General features: G+C 41.9%; 1 protein-coding gene across 1 annotated transcript; it reads left to right on the forward strand.

Moving 5' to 3' along the window:
• The first annotated feature begins 14,119 nt into the window (after positions 1-14,119).
• Positions 14,120-15,054, forward strand: TEDDM1 (transmembrane epididymal protein 1). The gene has a single exon (XM_040263850.1). It carries the CDS (start codon positions 14,152-14,154, stop codon positions 15,052-15,054), a length of 903 nt encoding a protein of 300 aa, XP_040119784.1. The 5' UTR covers positions 14,120-14,151.
• Positions 15,055-19,121: the final 4,067 nt, after the last annotated feature.

Genomic DNA, 19,121 nt, shown 5'->3' on the forward strand with positions numbered 1-19,121 from the left:
TCTCTGTGCACAGCATTGCTTATACAGTAAAGAGAGATAATTGATTATGCAGAAGACTGTTTGATGTCACCATCATTCACACTGAATGATGGACTTCTCTTAGAGCACCTATCCCTCCCAGAGAAACTATTATTCCCTGCACCTCTTACAACAAACCTAGAACTTTTGGTGTGCCCAGGGCGTGCCTCACATTCCCTGTACCTTGATCTTCACTATCCCCCTTACAAGAAGACTCTTACCTTGAACACAGTTGTACAAATGCAGAAGAATATCACCTAGTGCTTAGAACTCTTTCTACCTATACAATGTATTAGACATACAGCAGATGAGAATAAGGTTGATGAGCTAATTCATATTAAATATAAGTTGTTCACTGAATCTACTTGTCTCAACATATTTGCATGTTAATAAGAAATAATACTCTGATATCCAAAATTAATCTCAAAAGGTAGTTTTTCAGGTTCATCTATTGTTCAGTGGAGATTTAGGGGCAAGTGAAGGGCTTTCTTGGTGGTCCCGTAAATCTATCTTTTACAGAAAAATGAAGAGGCTGGATAGATACTCAATATGTATAATGTGAGCACACTCTCATATGTTTATAAAGTTTTATGCTTTCAATATGATCAGAGAATAAGTAAGCGATCTTATATGATGTGAAAATGCTTTAGTATAACCCAGGGCTTTTCCGGATAATCTCTGTGTTCATGCACCTGTCCACTGCTCCTCTAAGTACTGGACAGTAGCAGAAGAAAGCAAGCCATGAGAGAGAAAGACAAGTGTAACCAGAAACATCTCAAAGACCCAAACAGACCTCATGAGCGCATATAATCTTACAGGTGCACACTGGGAAATATTTATCTTCCTCCTTTGGCGGAAGTCAATTAGTTCTCAGTGTGCTAGAGTGGAATGGAGCAGTGAGAACCCGCTCACTAAAGGTATAGACTCCTGTTGAGAACTTTCCATTCTGTCTGGGAGCAGTGACCATAAGGAGATGATAAAAGTAGGTAGAAGTTAGTTAGCTATATATATATCCCAAAACTTGAAGAGCCCTCAAGCAAGAGGGCAGAAGGAGGAGAGGGCATCAGAGGATGAGATGGCTGGATGGCATCATTGATGCAATGGACATGACCTTGGGCAAACTTCAGGGGATGGAGAGGGACAGGGAGGCCTGGCATGGTGCAGTCCATGAGGTTGCAAAGAGTTGGACACAACTGGGTGACTGAACAACAAGAGCAAGAGAGAGGAGAGTAGACAGCCTGAGTTTTTCTCTTCTCTCCTTTGTTACAGATACATTGTACTTTGTCCTGTGTCTCTGGTGAGGAGGTTTTGCCTCAACAACTAAAAGGAATTATCATATAATGTAGGTAGAAATATGAATTGGTCCACATTTTCTTAAAGTCACTTTGACAGACATTTGGTGTGCCAGAGTTTAAAATGCAGACAATTCCACTTCCTGCTCCCTGCAGTGGACACTTGTCATGTGAACCTAACAACATCTTTGAAATAGCCTCCCAATATTTTGATTATTTCCATTTTGACAGGCCTGCCTTCCTGATTGATAGGTATCTGCTTTTAACCCCTCACCTCCTTTGTAGTCAGCTAGGGTCCAGGTTTTAGAAAAGCCAGTGGAACCAGAGATCAAATTGCCAACATCCATTGGATCATCAAAAAAGCAAGAGAGTTCCAGAAAAACATCTATTTCTGCTTTACTGACTATGCCAAAGCCTTTGACTGTGTGGATCAGAATAAGCTGTGGAAAATTCTGAAAGAGATGGGAATACCAGACCACCTGACCTGCCTCTTGAGAAATCTATATGCAGGTTAAGAAGCAACAGTTAGAACTGGACATGGAACAACAGACTGGTTCTAAATAGGAAAAAGAGTACATCATGAGAAATGCTGGGCTGGATGAAGCACAAGCTGGAATCAAGATTGCCAGGAGAAATATCAATAACTTCAGATATGCAGATGACACCACCGTTATGGCAGAAAATGAAGAACTAAAGAGCCTCTTGATGAAAGTGAAAGAGGAGAGTGAAAAACATGACTTAAAACTCAAAATTCAGAAAACTAAGATCACGGCATCTGGTCTCATTGCTTCATGGCAAATAGATGGGGAAACAGTGGCAGACTTTACTTTTTTGAGCTCCAAAATCACTGCAGATGATGACTGCACCCGTGGAATTAAAAGACACTTACTCCTTGGAAGGAAAGTTATGACCAACCTAGACAGCATATTAAAAAGCAGAGACATTACTTTGCCAACAAAGGTCCGTCTAGTCAAGGCTATGGTTTTCCAATAGCCATGTATGGATGTGAGAGTTGGACTGTGAAGAAAGCTGAGTGCCAAAGAATTGATGCTTTTGAACTGTGGTGTTGGAGAAGACTCTTGACAGTCCCTTGAACTGCAAGGAGATCCAACCAGTCAATCCTAAAGGAGATCAGTCCTGAGTGTTCATTGGAAGGACTGATGTTGAAGTTGAAACTCCAGTACTTTGGCCACCTGATGCAAAGAGTTGACTCATTTGAAAAGACCCTGATGCTGGGAAAGATTGAAGGTGGGAGGAGAAGGGGACGACAGAGGATGAGATGGTTGGATGGGCATCACTGACTCAATGGACATGAGTTTGAGTAAACTCCGGGAGTTGGTGATGGATAGGGAGGCCTGGCGTGCTGCAGTCCATGGGGTTGCAAAGAGTCAGACACGATTGACTGAGGCAAACTGAACTGAGGGTCCAGGTATGTGACCAATTAGACACACCCACTTAATACTTCAACTCAGAATTGAGCAGTGTGAGGAAACTGAATCCATATGAGGTCTCTGTTCTGTAACAAGAGTACTGTCAAAGATGGAAACCTCTGTCCATCACCAAACTGATTTGCCCTGTAGTTCTGAGGTCAGTGCCAGAAGCAACAACCTAAGCCCGTCTGACAGTGAAATTCTGGGCTCTAGTCCTTCAAACTTAACCTGGAGTCTTTTCCCAGCCTTCCTAATGATTCTATAATGAATTCCTTTCCTTTAAACTAGCCAGAATGGATTCTTGTTGTCTGTAGCTAAGAACTCTGATACAGTGTATATTCTAGAAATACTCATACATCTACAGAAAAAGCATGTACAAGAACAGGTACTGAAGCACTGTGTCCATAGGTAACTTTAAATAATAAATGTTGACCAATAGCAGGATGGGTAAATAAATTATGGGGTACAATGTAGAAGTTAAAAGGAATAGAGGAGACCTGTGCCCTGACATGAAAAGATCTCCAAGATGAAGTGAAAAAAGTTAAATGCAGGAAATACAGGGCATATGATGCAGGTTTTGGAGACAGGTGTATTCTTGTTAACTTCAGAAAGTCTTAAAAGTTCTCCTTACAGCTGTCAAGAATGGTTAGGACCATAGGGTAGTCAAGAGAAAAAACATCTTGATAGGTGTGACTTGCTTAACATACACTACAGCTGATTTTATCTCCATTTGAATAATGAACCAATTGGATTTTAACCTATAATTAGTGTGATTATATAATTTATCACTCAACCTTGGACACTTGAGAGATAAAAAATACAAAATTAATTTTTCCACTGAAACAACAGGTAAAAACCAAACTACTCCAGACAAATCAGGATCCATGGTTAGTCTACCATAACCTAAAATGAGGTGTGCCATATACTTTTAATTTACCCTTTCAAATTCATTTTTCTCCTCTCTCCTGTTTCCTCTCCCAGGAGACTGGCTTTGTATATTACACATCACTGAGCTCACTTATCCTCTGGCTTTTGGCCAATGACTAGCCCCAGTAGAAGGATGGAAATAAGAGTGAGATTGGGGTATTATTCTCTTAGCTTCTATCTCTGGGGTCACTTCAGTCTGGCTGTACCCCTCCCCCACAACACAATCAGTATTAGTTTCCTAAGCTGCCATAACAAATGACCAGACACTTGGTGGCTTAAAACAACAGGAATTTATGCTCTCACAGTTATGGTTGCCAGAAGTCCAACATCAAGGTGCAGTCAGTGCTGCTCCTGTCTGGAGGCTCTCAGAGAATGTCTGTCCCGCGCTTCTGTCCTAACTTTGGATGGCTGCTGGAAATCCTCAGTGTTCCTTAGCTTGCAGATACATCACTCCACTGCCTGCCTCCATCTTCACCTTGCTCCTCTGTGTGCCTCTGTGTTTCAAACCTCCCTCTGTCTTTCTCTTAGAAGCTCATCTGTCACTGGTTTAGAACTCGCTCTAAATCTAGGATAATCTTACCTCAAGATCTTTAATTATGTCTGCAAACAGCCCTTTGCCAAATAAGGTCATGTTCACAGGTTCTGGGGTTAGCACTTGAAAATATCTTCTTGGGGGCTATCATTCAACCCACGACGCTATCCTTGCACATACCGAGGAACTTTTCTCATTTCATGTCCCTTGGGCCTGAGAGGTTGTAATAGCTCCAGTGGTTACTCATCTCTCCTTTTTGGGCTTCCCTGGAGGCTCAGATGGTAAAGAATCTGCCTGCAATGCAGGAGACAGGGATTCGATCCCTGGGTTGGGAAGATCCCCTGGAGAAGGGAATGGCTACCCACTCCAGTATTCTTGCCTGGGGAACTCCATGGACAGAGCAGACTGGTGAGCTACAGTCCATGGGGTCGCAAAGAGCCAGACACGACTGATCCGACTTTCACTTCACATCACATACCCTATCCACGTCTATAAGAGAAGTACCTTTATTAAATCTTTCTTTGGGATTTTCTTGGTGATCCACTAGTTAAGAGTCTGTGCTTCCACTGCAGTGGGTGCAGGTTCCATCCCTACTCAGGGAGCTAAGATGCCTCAGGCCACATAACTCAGAAAAAAATAAAATAAAATAAAAATTAAAGCCTTCCTTGAACTATCCCTGTTTGGGTTGCCATCTATTTCCTGCTGGCACTCTATTTGAAACACCAGTGAAGTAATTGCACTGGAGGCCAGAAGCCTTAAACAGAATTTACTCCCAGATATTTGAAACAATGAAAAGAGAAAAATTTTTACAAATGAATATCACAAAAGTAAACATATAATGAAGGAGATTAATTTTGTAATCTTGCAGGTAACACATTAAGCGGGTCATCCAAATTCAATCAAGAAGACCAAAGGATTAATTAATTCAATGAAAAAATCCTAAAAGAGTTGCTATTTTCCAGGTACTAAAAGGCTCGGATGGTAAAGTACCTGCCTTCAATGCAGGAGACTCAAGTTCAGTCGTTGCGTCAGGAAAATTCCCTGGTTGGACACGATTGAGTGACTAACACTACTACTACTCTGAAGGTATTAGCAATATAATAATATAATAATAAGAAAGACACAAAGATGTGCAAATTATATTGCAACTTATAATAATGAACAAAAAGGAGGCTTGGCTGCTGTGGTAAGCAGAATCCTAGATGGCTCCCAAGATTCCTGCCCCTGGTATACATGTTCTGTGTAATCTCCTCCCCTTGAGTATGAGTCGGACTACAGAATATAATGGAATATCACTTCCATGATACTAATCAGTTGAATTGTAAGTCAGGGAAAAGGAAGAGTGTCCTAAATAGGTCTGACTTAGTCAGGTGAGGTCATTACAAGGTGAATCATCAAGGAGATACACTCCTGTTGGCCTGGACAAGAGCAAGCTGTAAACGTCCAATGAGGGTCACATGACAAGGAAGTGTAGGCAAACCTTTCGTTACTAACAGCCAGCAAGATAGAACAGCAAGGAGCTGAATTCTGCCAACAGCCAGTGAGCTTGCAAGAGGATCCTGAGCCAGCTAACACCTTAATTTCAGCTTGGTGAGATTTTGAGCAAAGGACTCAACTAACCCATATTAGATTCCTGACCCATGGAAAATGTGAGATCATAAATTCATGTTGGTTAAGCTCCTATATGTTAATTTGTGGCACAGCAATAAAAAACTAATTACTGGTAGCATTAGTTTCAGGTAAAGTGAGTTTTTGCTTGCTTGTTTTAAAAGTATTTATTTATTTGACTGTGCTGGATTGGCACTGGGGATCTTCAATCTTCATTGTAGAGTGCAACAAACTCACTCTTAATTGTGGGACCTAGTTCCCTGCATACATGCATGTTAAGTCACTTCAATCATGTCTGACTCTTGGTGACTCTAAGCCCACCAGGCTCCTTTGTCCGTGGGATTCTCCAGGTATGACTATGGAGTGGATTGCTATGCCCTCCTCCAGGGGATCTTCCTGACTCAGGGATTTAACCGAGGTCTCTTACATCCTCTGCATTGGCAGGGGGGTCTTTTACCACTAGCACCCCCTGGGAAGCCCCTAGTTCCCTGACCATGAATCCAGGCCCCCTGTATTGGCAGCACAGAGTCTCAGTCATTGCACCACCAGGGAAGTCCTTGGGGTGAAGGTTTATCCAACACTGGTCAATGATGAGAAACACTGTACCTCATTAAAATGTGTGGTCCTATTATTGGAAGACTGTGTCCAAAATGAAGCAAAGGTCATAATGAGAATGAGAAGCTTTGGGACCATCAAGTTCTTGTGCTCTCTAGCCATAGTTACAGGGAAACTGAGAATTCACTTTCCTGGCCTCAGAAACTGTGGCATGGACAGGGTACATGAGAATTCTAGACTTCGGGATACTGAAGGCGAGGAGGGAGTTGGGTGGGAGCAACCAACTTCACCCTTCAGGTAGTTTGCACATCAAAGTTGATGGCCAAGAGATACATTTATATCAGCTCCCAGTGGGCCTGTTGGAGGCTTGGTAGACAATGTAGATTAATTGATTTAAAGCAGATAAACCCTTAAATCACATCACCTTACCACCACAGAAGGTTATTTCTCCCACACTCATAAAATTAAATGCCAGCATTTCTAGTTAGTAGATCAACTTCCCAGATGATGCTAGAGGTAAAGAACCCATCTGCCAATGCAGGAGATAAGAGACCTGGGTTTGAGTCCTGGGTTGGAAAGATCCCCTGGAAGGAAATAGCAACCCACTTCAGTATTCCTGCCTGGAGAACCCCATGGACAGAGGACCCTGGTGGGCTACAGTGTCAGACACGACTGAGTGACTAAGCACACAGTAGCACAGGCAGCCTTTCACCTAGTCTCTCAGAAGTCAGACTCTTCCTGTCTTGTGACTCTGGCCTTCTCTAGTGCCTCACAATCTTCTGTATTCAGCCAGCAGATATGGAAAAAGAAAGGGTGAAAAACAGGAGAGAGGTTTCTATGTGCCATGTCTTGAAGCAGTGTATATCAATTCCATACAAATCCCACTGGCCCAGACTCAGTCACAGAATTTTCGGGTAGCATGGTCCCTGGCTGGGTGGCAACTCCCCAGCAACACCCTATAGTGTGGGAGGAGAACAAGAATACTCAATGGTGAGACAGACGCATCTCTTGCAGGGAATTTTGAAATTTACAGTGGGGGTCCCAAATTGCAGAATTAAGAATCCTTCACGGGACAGCACAAAGGTTAACTCCTAATTTGGGGATGCATATTCTGGGGTGGAAAAGGATTGATCTATGGAGGAACAGACTCAGGGTCCTTGAATTCTGTCCTCAGCCATGGGTGAGAGTTAATACCATAGTCATAAAGGAAGAAATAGGTATAACAGAGATAATGTGAGTACGTGTTCCCACCTTGCTAAAAGTTTTCAGAAAAAAAAGCAGCTGTTGAAATGTGATTACCCTGAAATCTATTATACCAACTGTGAAACTTAAGCCATGGTTATGCAATGAGGTATAAAGCTCCTATTATAGGAAATTTCAAAGAGGAGAATTATGAATTGGTGTGCCAGGATAAATAAAGCAAATATGTCCCTTCAAACTAAGAAATAAGAATGTTGTTTCCATCTCTCATGGCTTTGTTTTGGTAAGTTAGTGGCAAACCCCAAGGCTTAGTAATGCTTATCTGAAATTAAGATGAAAATCTGGCACATAAACAGATGGGCTCTGACCTTATTCTGATTTCCACAGACCCACTCCCTGTGTGGTTTTGCTCAAGGCCCCACCTCTGGCTTGCTCTCTTCCTGCGGTGGGTTTCTGCCTAGCAGCAAGGTGAGTTGTAGTCATTTTTTGATGGTGATGACCATGATAGTGCCCCTTGCAAAGAGAAAGTAAATTAAAAGATGTTCAGCACCATACTAAAATCCTACAACCATTGAGTTTATAGTGTAGCTGTCTAGATACCATTTCTGAACAAACTTCTACCTCCACCAGGAACTGTTCTTTTCACTAAAACTTTAAAATTCACTCAACTTATCATTCTATACTGTCTGAATCTACATAATACAATATGGCGGCCACTAACCACATGTAGCTATTGAGCATGTAACATGGCTTGTCTGAAATGAAATGTGCCATTATGTGTAAAACATAACACGAGTTTGTACACTTAGTATGAAATATGGAATCAAATACTTCATTTATTAAACATAATTCATTTATAACTTTTATATTACATGTTGAAATGATATTGTGGACATATTGAGAAATATATCTTATTAAAACTAATTTCATCTTTTTAATGTTGCTGTTAGAAAATATTTTTTTACTTTTAAATTTTTTATAGAAGTATAGTTGATTTACACTGTTGTGTCTGTTTCTGGTGTATAGTAAAGTGCTTCAGTTATATATATATCATATAATGTATATGTATTATATGTTATATAACATATATGTCCTTTTTCATATTTTCCCATTATGGTGTATTACAGGACATTGAATATAGTTCCGTGAGTTATAAGTGGGACTTTGTTGTTTATCTGTTTTATATGTAGCAGTGTGTATCTGCTAATCCCAAACTCCTAATTTATCCCTCTTCCACCCCTTCCCGCCTTTGGTAACCATAAATTTGTTTTCCATGTCTCTGAGTCTGTTTCTGCTTTGTAAGCAAGTTCATTTGTATCATATTTCAGATTCCATTTATGAAGGGTATCATATGGTATTTGTCTTTGTTTTTTCAACCTACTTCACTTAGTATGATAGTCTTGAGTTAAATCCGTGTTGCTGCAAATGGCAATAATTCTTCTTTATGCCTGAGCAGTATTCCACTGTATGTATATATCACATCTTCTTTATCCATTCATCTGTCAATGGACATTTAAGTGGCTTCCATGTCTTGACTATTGTAAATAGTGCTGCTATGAACATTGGGTTACAAGTATGCTTTCAAATTATAGCTCTCTCCAAATATATGCCCAGGAGTGGGGTTGCTGGATCATATGGCAACTCTATTTTTAGCTTTTGAAAGAGCCTCCGTACTGTTTTCCATAGTAGCTGCACAAATTTACATTCCCACCGACAGTGTAGGAGGGTTCCCTTTTCTCCACACCCTCTCCAGCATAATTGTAGACTTTTTAATAATTGTCATTCTGATTGGTGTGAGGTGAAATAGTGTAATTCTGATTGCATTCCTCTAATAATTAGTGATGTTGAGCATCTTTTCATATGCCTGCTGGTTATTTGTATGTCTTCTTTAGGAGAAATTGCCTTTTTTAAAATTGGACTGTTTAATTCTTTGTTACTGACTTGTACGAGCTGTTTGTATATTCTGAAAAATTAAGCCCTTGTTGGTCAATTATTTGCAAATATTTTCTCCCAGTCCATAGGTTGTTTTTTTGCTTTATGGTTTCCTTTGCTGTGCAAAAGCTTTTAAGTTTAATTAGGTCCCATTTGTTTATTTTTGGTTTTATTTCTATTGCCGTGGGAGACTGACCTAAGAAAACAATACTAATAATATTTGGCCTATGTTCTCTTCTAGTTTTATTATGTCATATGTCTTATATTTGAGTCTTTAAGCCATTTTAATTTTATAAGTTTATTTTTGTGTATGGTGTGAGGGAGTGTTCTAACTTCATAGATTTACATGCAGTTGTCCAGATTTTCCCAACTTGCTAAGAGACTGTCTTCTCTCCATTGTATATTATTGCCTCCTTTGTGGAAGATTAATTGATCATGGGTGTTTTGGGCCCTCTATCTTGTCCATTAACCCATATGTCTGTTTTTCTGCCAATACCACAGTGTTTTGATTATTGTAGCTTTGTAGTCTTGTCTGAAGTCTGGGAGGTTTACGCCTCCAGCTTTGTTCTTTTTCCTCTGGATTTCTTTGGTGATTCTGGGTCTTTTGTGGTTTGATATAAATTTTAGGATTATTTGTTCTAGTTCTGTGAAAAATGTCATGGGTAATTTGATAAAGATCACATTAAATACGTAGATTACTTTAGGTAATATGGCCATTTTAACAATATGAATTCTTCCAAGAGCATGGGACATTTTTCCATTTTTTTGTATCATCTTCAGTTTCCTTTATCAATGTTTTATATTTCTCAGCATATAGGCCTTTCACCTCCTTGGTCAGGTTTACTCCTAAGTTTTTGTTTTTTTTAAATTTGATTTTAAAAGGGATTTTTTTTTTCCTCTCCCTTTCTGATATTTCATTGTTAGTGCAAAGAATGCAACAGATTTCTGCATGTTAATCTTTATCCTATCCTGTTACCTTACTGAATTCATTTAACAGTTCTAGTAATTTTGGAATCTTTATGGTTTTCTATTTATAGTATCATGTCATCTGCATATAGTGACAATTTTACCTATTCCCTTCTACTTTGGGTAACTTTTCTTTTTCTTACCTGATTACTGTGACTAGGACCTCCAACACTATGTTAAATAGAAGTGGTGAGAGTGGGCATCTTTATTTTGTTCTAGATTTTAGCAGAAAAGCTTTCAGCTTTTCACTGTTGAGTAATAAGTAAGCTGTGGGTTTGTCATAAATACCTTTTATTATGTTGAGATATGTTCCCTTCTGTACCCATTTTGGTAAGAGTTTATCATCAATAAGTGTTGAACTTTATCAAATGCTTTAGAACATTTAAAATTACCTATGTGACATTTGATTACTATAGAACTAAGGTAGTCTAAATACTTCCCTAATGTTTGGTTTGAGAGTATGTGTGTGTGTGTAGAGATGTGTGCCTTCAAATGGTAAGCCCTTTGAGGATAACTAACATCATATACTTTTTTATATGCCTGCTGTACTCAGTAGAATCCACAGCAGTTAGTAAATTCATCTTTACTGAATTTCTGAAGGCATTCTGGCTCATTCTGGTATTTCATGCCAGACAAATGGCAGTGGCTGTGTCTAGGGGCCTTCACTTTCATGGGGTGGTGGCTGGGGGAGGCGGTGCAGATCTGAGGGAAGTCTCACTGCAGAGCAACCAGGCTGAGAAGGACTTCTATGGGTTCCTGTGGTCAACCTGAGTTTTCCTCATGAAACTCTCTTCAGGCACTCAGTGTCCACAAACCCTGGAGCTGTCTGCCAGCTCTGCTAATCATTCACTACCTTTGGCTTCCTTCTCGGCTACTCATGGGCAGTATCTGGTTTGGGGTGGGCGATTCTTATCTTCAAAGTCTTGATCAGGATGTTCATGTTGTAATGAAAAACATGCAGATTTGGTGCCTGAGCAACCAGACGGGACCTAAAGTGGGGCTTCTTGTCCTCATATGTGCCACTTTCAACCTCACATTGCTATTGGGTCAGTGCTGCTGTTTTCCGTCCTTCTCTGGCCTCTGGCTCACAGTTGCCAGGAACAAGTGTCAAGGAAAGTGTGGGAGCTGGAGGAAGCTCTGCTGCTCCCAACTCACTAGGAACACAGCCTCAAAGTAGTAGAAGCAACAGTAAGAATGAGCAAATGTGGCTCCCCTTGAGGCCTGCAGACCATGTACTTCCTGTCCCAGCCCTGCGGATATGCAGAAGAGCAATACATCTTGTGCTTCTCCCAGATCAAATCCCAAAACCCAAGACAATCCCTGGGATTCTTGCCTCCTGACTTGCTTCAGAAGTGTCACTCAGATTTTCCCTTGAATTCCCTTCCTCTGATCATTGAGCCCTATGGTGCTCTCACAGGGTTTTGATAATTCACCAGAAGGGAGATGGAGACAGGAGATAAATATTCTCCTGTGCAAAAATATTCATGCCATTATTTTCACTTTAATAGAAGGTTAAGTTCAACACAATTTTTCTTTTCAGGTGAAAGGTATGACATGCAGCAAGTCAAAGGAGAACTCAGATTTCTGACTTCCAGTTGATGCATTTTTCACTTCTTCATGCTGCCTTCTTAGAACGGTGTTTCTATATCTCAAAGAAAACAGTTGTCACCTCCAGATTATGGAATTACAGATGACTTGTAGTGCTCTTTTTTTGTGAATGTATTTTACTTCATTTTTCTACAATGACTATAGATTGAATAAAAAATACCTAATGTTAAAAATTTTAAAAGACCAAACTCACTCAGAAAGCTGAATTAAGCTCTTCCTAATTTACTTTTACACTCAAATCCCTAGCCCCACCAAATCTCTCAATAGAAGAAGAAATCTGAATTGCTGTCATCCTCAAGGGCAGAAAGGTTTAACTTTTTTTCTGGTATTGATTAGATTTGAGAATGTACAGGTAGTTGGGTAGGAGTGAGGTCTCAGAGGCAGTGCTGTGAGCTGCATGTAAATTCTCCTCCTGTTCACTAGGGGCACTGTCAGCATACAGGTGCTGCCTCTCTGCCCCACAGCAGTGCTTGTACCTTAAAGAAGGATGGTTATGCAGACTGTGAGGTCAATATTGTTCATGTTGAGGGGAGAACTTCCTCTTCCTTCAGCATAATTATCACCCCCAGAGAAACTCCTACTGCTTGTACCTCCTACAATAAACCCAAAACCATCGTAGGCGTCACATTCTCTGTACTTTGTTCTTCATCATTCTCTCTTCCTTATACTCAGCTGGCTGTTACCCAATACCTAGGACTCTGTCTTCTGAGATGCATTAGACACTAGAGGAGTCATAGGTAAATGAAACTGATGGGCTAATCCATGTTAAAATCCAAATGGCCAACACCAGCTCACTGGAGTCACTCCTCTTGATAGAACCAGCATTTTAGGGATTACACCTTAATTCCTTGTATCAGTTAGAGATGGATCATGGGAATATGAATTTCTCAAGGACATTAGACCTTACACATTTGGAGTGAAGAAGTCTATGGAAGGCTTTTGGCTCTCTTCTGTGTGGTGGGCTGGTGGTCCTTTCATCTCTGTGTGGCAGCAGTCAGAAAAAAACTGGGAAAGAGCAAGGACAAACTGCAACCTGTGAAGACAGGCTATAGCTTGTCTTCCTCTTGTCACCTCACAGTTCAGTGGCAGGTGGCTTGCAGAAGCTTGTGTCCTTTACACAAAGAGAAGCTGAGGGAGCGATAGGCCTGGCTGCCCATACCAAGGTGAGCAGATCAGTAACTGAATGTGTGAGCTGTAGGGGCACCTGGTACCCTACACCTTTAGAGTGTATTAGGTTGCTGCTTTACTTTCATCTTCAGATTCTTATGTAAACTTCTCTTGCAGTTAACTCAATCTCAAACCATATAGGGAAGGTAACTCTGGGAAACATGGCTCAAGCTTAGTCAGGTTGACACAGTACAAAATATCCAGTCCCTAAAATCAGTATAAAAAGGTAGCATTTCAGAACCATTTACTGGCTATTAAATGCTGATGTGGGGAGACAACTATGGGAATGTAAAGAGATAAGAGGTAGAGAGGAAGCGAGCTATCTTGGTGATCCTCAAAGCAAGTCTGTAAAAGAACAATAGAAAAGCCAGATAGGTACGGAATATGATCATGTTTCCAAATGTTTTTAAATATATGTGTCCAGAAAGAAAACCCTGTGATTGGGCCAGAGTTATGTCTGAGAGGTGCCGAAGGACACCTGAGGATTTGTGAGTGCTCAGGCTTCCTCTTGAGACCATGGCAACCCCTAGTCCCATTCCATCCTCCTCTCTCCTCTGAATGCTGGGTAGGCAGTCCCAGGGGAGGAAGCCATGGGAAAAAGGGACAAGTATGACCAGAAGCACCCCAAGGGCCCTAGAGGGGGCCCCCTAAAGGCACATTCACAAGCTTTCTTCTTTGGCAGAAGGCAGTTAGTTCCCAGTGTTCCAGAATGGAATGGAACAATGAGACTTTATGCCACTAAAGCCGTAGGCTTGTTTCAAGAAGCATTTCCTCTCTGTTGGGGAGCGGTGGGTGGGGCGAAACGATAAAAGTTGGTGGAAGGCAACTCTATCCAAAGTCCAGACCTTGAGGTGGCCCTAGAAGGACGTGCCTGGGCTTTACTCTTCTCGCTTTCATTAGATCGAATTGTGATTCAATGGGAACCTTTATCGGTCACGTGTATCCAGGGTTGTTCCTACTCGCATATGGACTGTATCGAGCAGTAGTGGTCTCCAAAGCTGTGATATTCAGCGACTCTTTCCCGGATCCTTCTTTGCCTGCCAAGAATAAGGGGAGATGGGCCAGGCTGTGGAAAATGTCCCACAGAGGTTTGCTGAAGATGCTGGCTGGCTTTGGCTTGATGGCGTATGAGATCAGCTGCGTTGAGAGAGGGTTGACACTGATGAACAGGGACCTGCCACCAAGATTCATGTACGCCAAACAGTGGCAGCACCTCACCATGTTCATCCTCCTCACCCTCAATGGCTGCATAGACATCATGAGCAAAAACTTGCTGCCTCAGCGCTGTGTGCCCCTAGAGAAAGGGATCTTGGTGCTGACCTTTTATGTGCTCCTGCTGCTGTTGGTGTCGCATGTCCAGGACTCCGTGGGGGTGGAAATGCACGTTCACTCTCTGCTCATCTTGGTGGTGTTGCTGCTGATGCTGGTGTTCACCGCCAAGCTGTGGGCTCCTGACACATTTCAACTCGCTGTGATCGAAACCTTTCTGTTTCAGATGATGGGTTCCTGGCTGGTACAGGCAGGCTTCATTCTGTACAAACCAGTCTCTGGCTACCCGTGGGAGGACGATAACATTAGTGACATCATGTTTGTTACCACCTTCTTCTGCTGGCATGTGATGATCAATGCTTTGTGCCTGCTGGGAATCTATGGAGTGTCTTCCTTTTGGCATCGTTGCTACTATCCTAGCTGGAAGCTGACGGGGTCCAGAGAAACTCCATGTTACATATACCCCAGGAGACCTCTCTACCAATTGCTACAGGAAGCGGAGCAGTCAGAGAAAGATGACCAGGCTCTGCTTTCGAAGAGTTCACCTTGAGACAGGGCCTGGAATGCCTGGCTCACTGTCAAGCCCGTCTACCCACTTGTGGGCTCTCCCAGACATGCACTGTACGCTCTTCGGTCCCTGGTGAAGACATAGCGGCCATGAAGGAAAGCCACTGGTCTCCATCCGCCAGCGCACCTCCTGTCCCTGAGCATCATCTAATCCTTGAGGAGACAAGGGGAAACTGATAGGATTGATGGGGTTGGGCGATGGGAGTAAGAGGAAGTGTGCAAGGAGAGCCATAGGGGGAGAGAATGCAATAGAAGGGGGGGCTATGAAGGGGTGAGAGGAGAGTCCGTTATTCACCACCAGATGTTTCTCCAGGCACAAGTGACTGCCTGCCTTTTACCTGATGGAATATTGATTTCTCACAGCTCAAAACTAGAATCATTCAAGTCTCATTCTGACAAAAAATAGTGGGTACTTCTGCATGCTTAGCAAAGTGGCACCACCATGTGAAAGTCAGATACATAGAATTTATAATTTATATTGGTTGAAATGACACTTTTGCCAACTCTACTCTCCCCCACCCTCCACCCCAACACTTTCTAATGCCTGGCTTCATTTCAAATTCAAACTAATAAAGTAAAACTTTATTAATGCTTTGCTATGGTGACATTTCAAATTTGCAGGCTTAACATTTTTATAGAATTCAAATGTTCAATCTCTCTCCAACTTCCTCCTTTAGTACTCATATTCCAGTCACCATCACTACCACGGTGCATGTAATTTACTAGATCCTGTCCCCCTTGGGTCGTAGCAAATTTCACTGTCTTGCATCTCACAGAAAGCCATTCCACAATCACATCTTTGTCATGTTCTTTGACACCCAGCAAAAAAGCCACTTTCATCCCAATCCCACTGAGCACCTCCAAGGAGGCCTTCTCCAAGAATTCCTACTGATTCCCTTGTTCTGGAACTCCTAAGCACTTATGTTACACTTGCCTTGTTAATTTGCTCACACGGCTGACACTTTGCTTTGTTCTGTTTCTGCAATCATTTTCCCTGGGTAGGTTTTTCCTCACCACCTTGAGTGTAGTCTCCTAAGAGGTAAGGACTTTGTCATAGCCAAGTTACATAACTTCCTATGTACGCACCAAATAGGTACCATAGGTGATGCTTAATAAAGGCTTATTTGCTTCCAGAATTTCCACATTCTTGTTCCTTCAAAACGTGTTGCTGGACAGACCCAAGGTTCTGGGAACCTCTGGAAGACACCAACAATACTAAAGCCTGAGTCACCTCCTTAGCAATGGGCCCACTTTCTTCCTCATTCTTGGGATAAGGAAATCCACTAAGCTGTTTCTGAAATGTTTACTCTGTTATTATTTTTTTAATCCTCACCTGTGTTTCTATAAGGAACCTCTAGAAAGCTGAGACTCAGCAGGTTGAGTTGTCCAAGTCTTGTAATTGGGATAAGGCAAAACAGGAATTCAAGTGCAGGTGCGTCTGACTGAAGCCAGTGTGTCCTCTGGGCCACGGGGACTTTGCCGATGGCAAAAAAGGGAGTGACCCTCAAAATAAAATTGTTGAGGGACGTGCCTGGTGGCCCAGTGGTAAACAATACACCTTGCAATGCAGGGGACGCAGGTTTGATCCCTGTTTGAGGAACTAAGATCCCACATGCCTTGGCGCAACTAAGCCTGCATGCTGCAGCTACTGAAGCCTGTGAGCTCTGCAGCTTATGTGCCACAACTAGAGCCCGCACGCCGCAACTAAAGAGTCTGTGGTGCCAGCAAGGAAAGATCAGCATGAGGCAATGAAGATCCCGCATGCTGCAACTAAGACCCTTCACAGTCAGACAAATAAACTGTTGAAAGAAAGGAAAGAAAGGAAGAAAGTCAGCCAGAAAGCCCAGCTGGAGCAAGAGGCACGGTACAAAGACTCTGTAGAGCCCCCAGAGTGCGTCTGTCACTTTCTGTCCATGACCACCCCCAAGTCTCCCCTGGGAGTGAAAGTCTGGCAAGCTCTCAACCTCTAGCTAGGCCTTAAATGTCTGGGCTCAGATCCGAGTGAGGGCTGAGAGTAAGAATTGTTGTGACCAAGTTTTCTGATCCTTGCTATTTCTGCTTAACTCTTGGTTCTTAGACTCTTTTCAGTTAGCTTTTGTGTGGGAACTCCTTTTCTCTTTACCTCTCATACACACTGATGGGAGATGATGAAAAAGCAGATGCTGCCGGCGGCCCGTTTCTAGTCACTTGAGATCAAATTTTATAATGTTAAACAAACCAAGTAATCAGTTGATATCCCCAACATATTATCTCTTAAATATCCAGTGTAGATAATAAACTTGAATGTTATTAATTTACTATATAGTATTTGAGATATAACAGAGAAGCCTTGAAGGCCAGCTAAGACTTCCCAAACACTTCTAAGGGTATGTGGAGAAATTTGCAATTCTCACAAAATTCCACCAGAGGGCACTACATCCGCATCACCCCCAGCCAAGCCTCTCACTCTCCAGCCCAGTAAACAAGTCTCCCAAGTACCGGTTCAAACGAAGTGGGGGGAGGGGAAAGGAGGTCAGGAAAAATACAGAACCAAGTATCCAGAAAACATACCCAAGGGCTGTTTGTTTCCTGTTAAAATTTGGCATGCGAATGTGAAATAAACAGGGATTCAAATCAACTAATGGGATGGGGGTGAGGGAGGAAAGGCTGTGGACCCAGAGGAGGACATCTTTGAGAGGAGCACCAACTAAAGGACATACTCTGATCCAAGTTGTTTTTGACCATAATGCTAAATTTCCTAAAGCTTCAATAATGTTCCAATTAATCTAGAGAATAAAGATAAATCCATACAAATCTCAATACACTGAGAACAGGAACAACACTTATCTATAAAAATCCCAGATTCACAAAACCATGAAACAGGTTATTAAACACACAAAATTATCTCCAAAGATTCCTTTTAAAAAGAACCTGTCATACAGCAATCCCCTAACCCCACCCCCCGCCCCGGAATATACTGAATGTCTACTATGTGAAGCAGCATGAGGGAAGCCACAGTGAAGGACTCAGAGGTAAACGGGTTGGTTCCTGCACTGTGGGTACAGTAGGGATTTCAGAGTTTAGAGGTGGTGCCCAGGAATGCATCATCCCCAGCCTTAGAAAGTTGAAGGAAGGGAAACAGAAAAAGGCTCTCAAGGGAGCTGTACTTGGAAGCATGTAAGGCTGTGAAATACTGCACTAAGGTGATTCAAGCAGCTGTAAATGAGCCAAGGCCTCAGCTTTCTCACCGTTAAGCTAAAATGATGTAAAGATTAATTCTAGGATGGCATGGCTGTAATTTTCTCGGTAGGACTTATTTTATCATGTCATTAGCTAAGATGAACTTACTTCCTCCCAATTCTCCAGTTTCCTTTTAGAGGTAAGATTTGGGGTAAGGCTCAAGACCTAAACCTTCAACCGTAAGGTGTAGGCTGGGAAACTAAGTGTTCTCTACCTTTGAATGGTTTCAAGGGGCCTTCAACAAAACTCAATTCAGACTAAAGAAAAATAGCTAAGACTTCAACTTATTGTTTCCTAACCTGAGCTTAAGAGTATACAACAATCAGAAAGGATATAAAGAACAGTTCCTCTGGGTTCAGTATTAGATAATACCGAATGGAGGTGAAAACTGGTCTTTCCTTCTTTACTTATGTAGCTTCAAGTCCGAAAGCTTGGTTAATTGCAGCTTCTCCCCCAAATTTGCTTTAAGAGTAATGACATCAGCTTCCAAGGCTGTTTCTTTTCCTTTTATTTTTGTTTTGCTTTTAGATTTTACAATGGTCTACTCTTTTGGAAAGAACTGGTGTTGGTTTATTAAAAAGAGAAAAAGTTTATAATGGTGGGTTGGGTTTCCAGGGTGTTCCTCAAGCCTTAGTCTCAGCTGTCTCTTCAGCATGAGTTAAGGGTTTTGTTCACTGCCTACTGGAATCATCCAAATGTTGGAAAAACTCTATTTCCCAAACTATATGTTCTGCTTAAAGATTTGAGTATGTTTGAGCCTCACTCCAAATCTTGTCTCTAATGAGTGCATGGCAACCAACCACATAGGTCCCAGGAAGGCACACTCAGGTC

The sequence above is a fragment of the Oryx dammah genome, unplaced genomic scaffold (genome assembly GCF_014754425.2).
Source record: "Oryx dammah isolate SB20612 unplaced genomic scaffold, SCBI_Odam_1.1 HiC_scaffold_21, whole genome shotgun sequence".
Taxonomy (NCBI): domain Eukaryota; kingdom Metazoa; phylum Chordata; class Mammalia; order Artiodactyla; family Bovidae; genus Oryx; species Oryx dammah.

What these genes read in the sequence shown, in the direction of transcription:
- TEDDM1 (XM_040263850.1), top strand. Translation starts at nt 14,152, where the DNA reads ATGGGAACCTTTATCGGTCACGTGTATCCAGGGTTGTTCCTACTCGCA.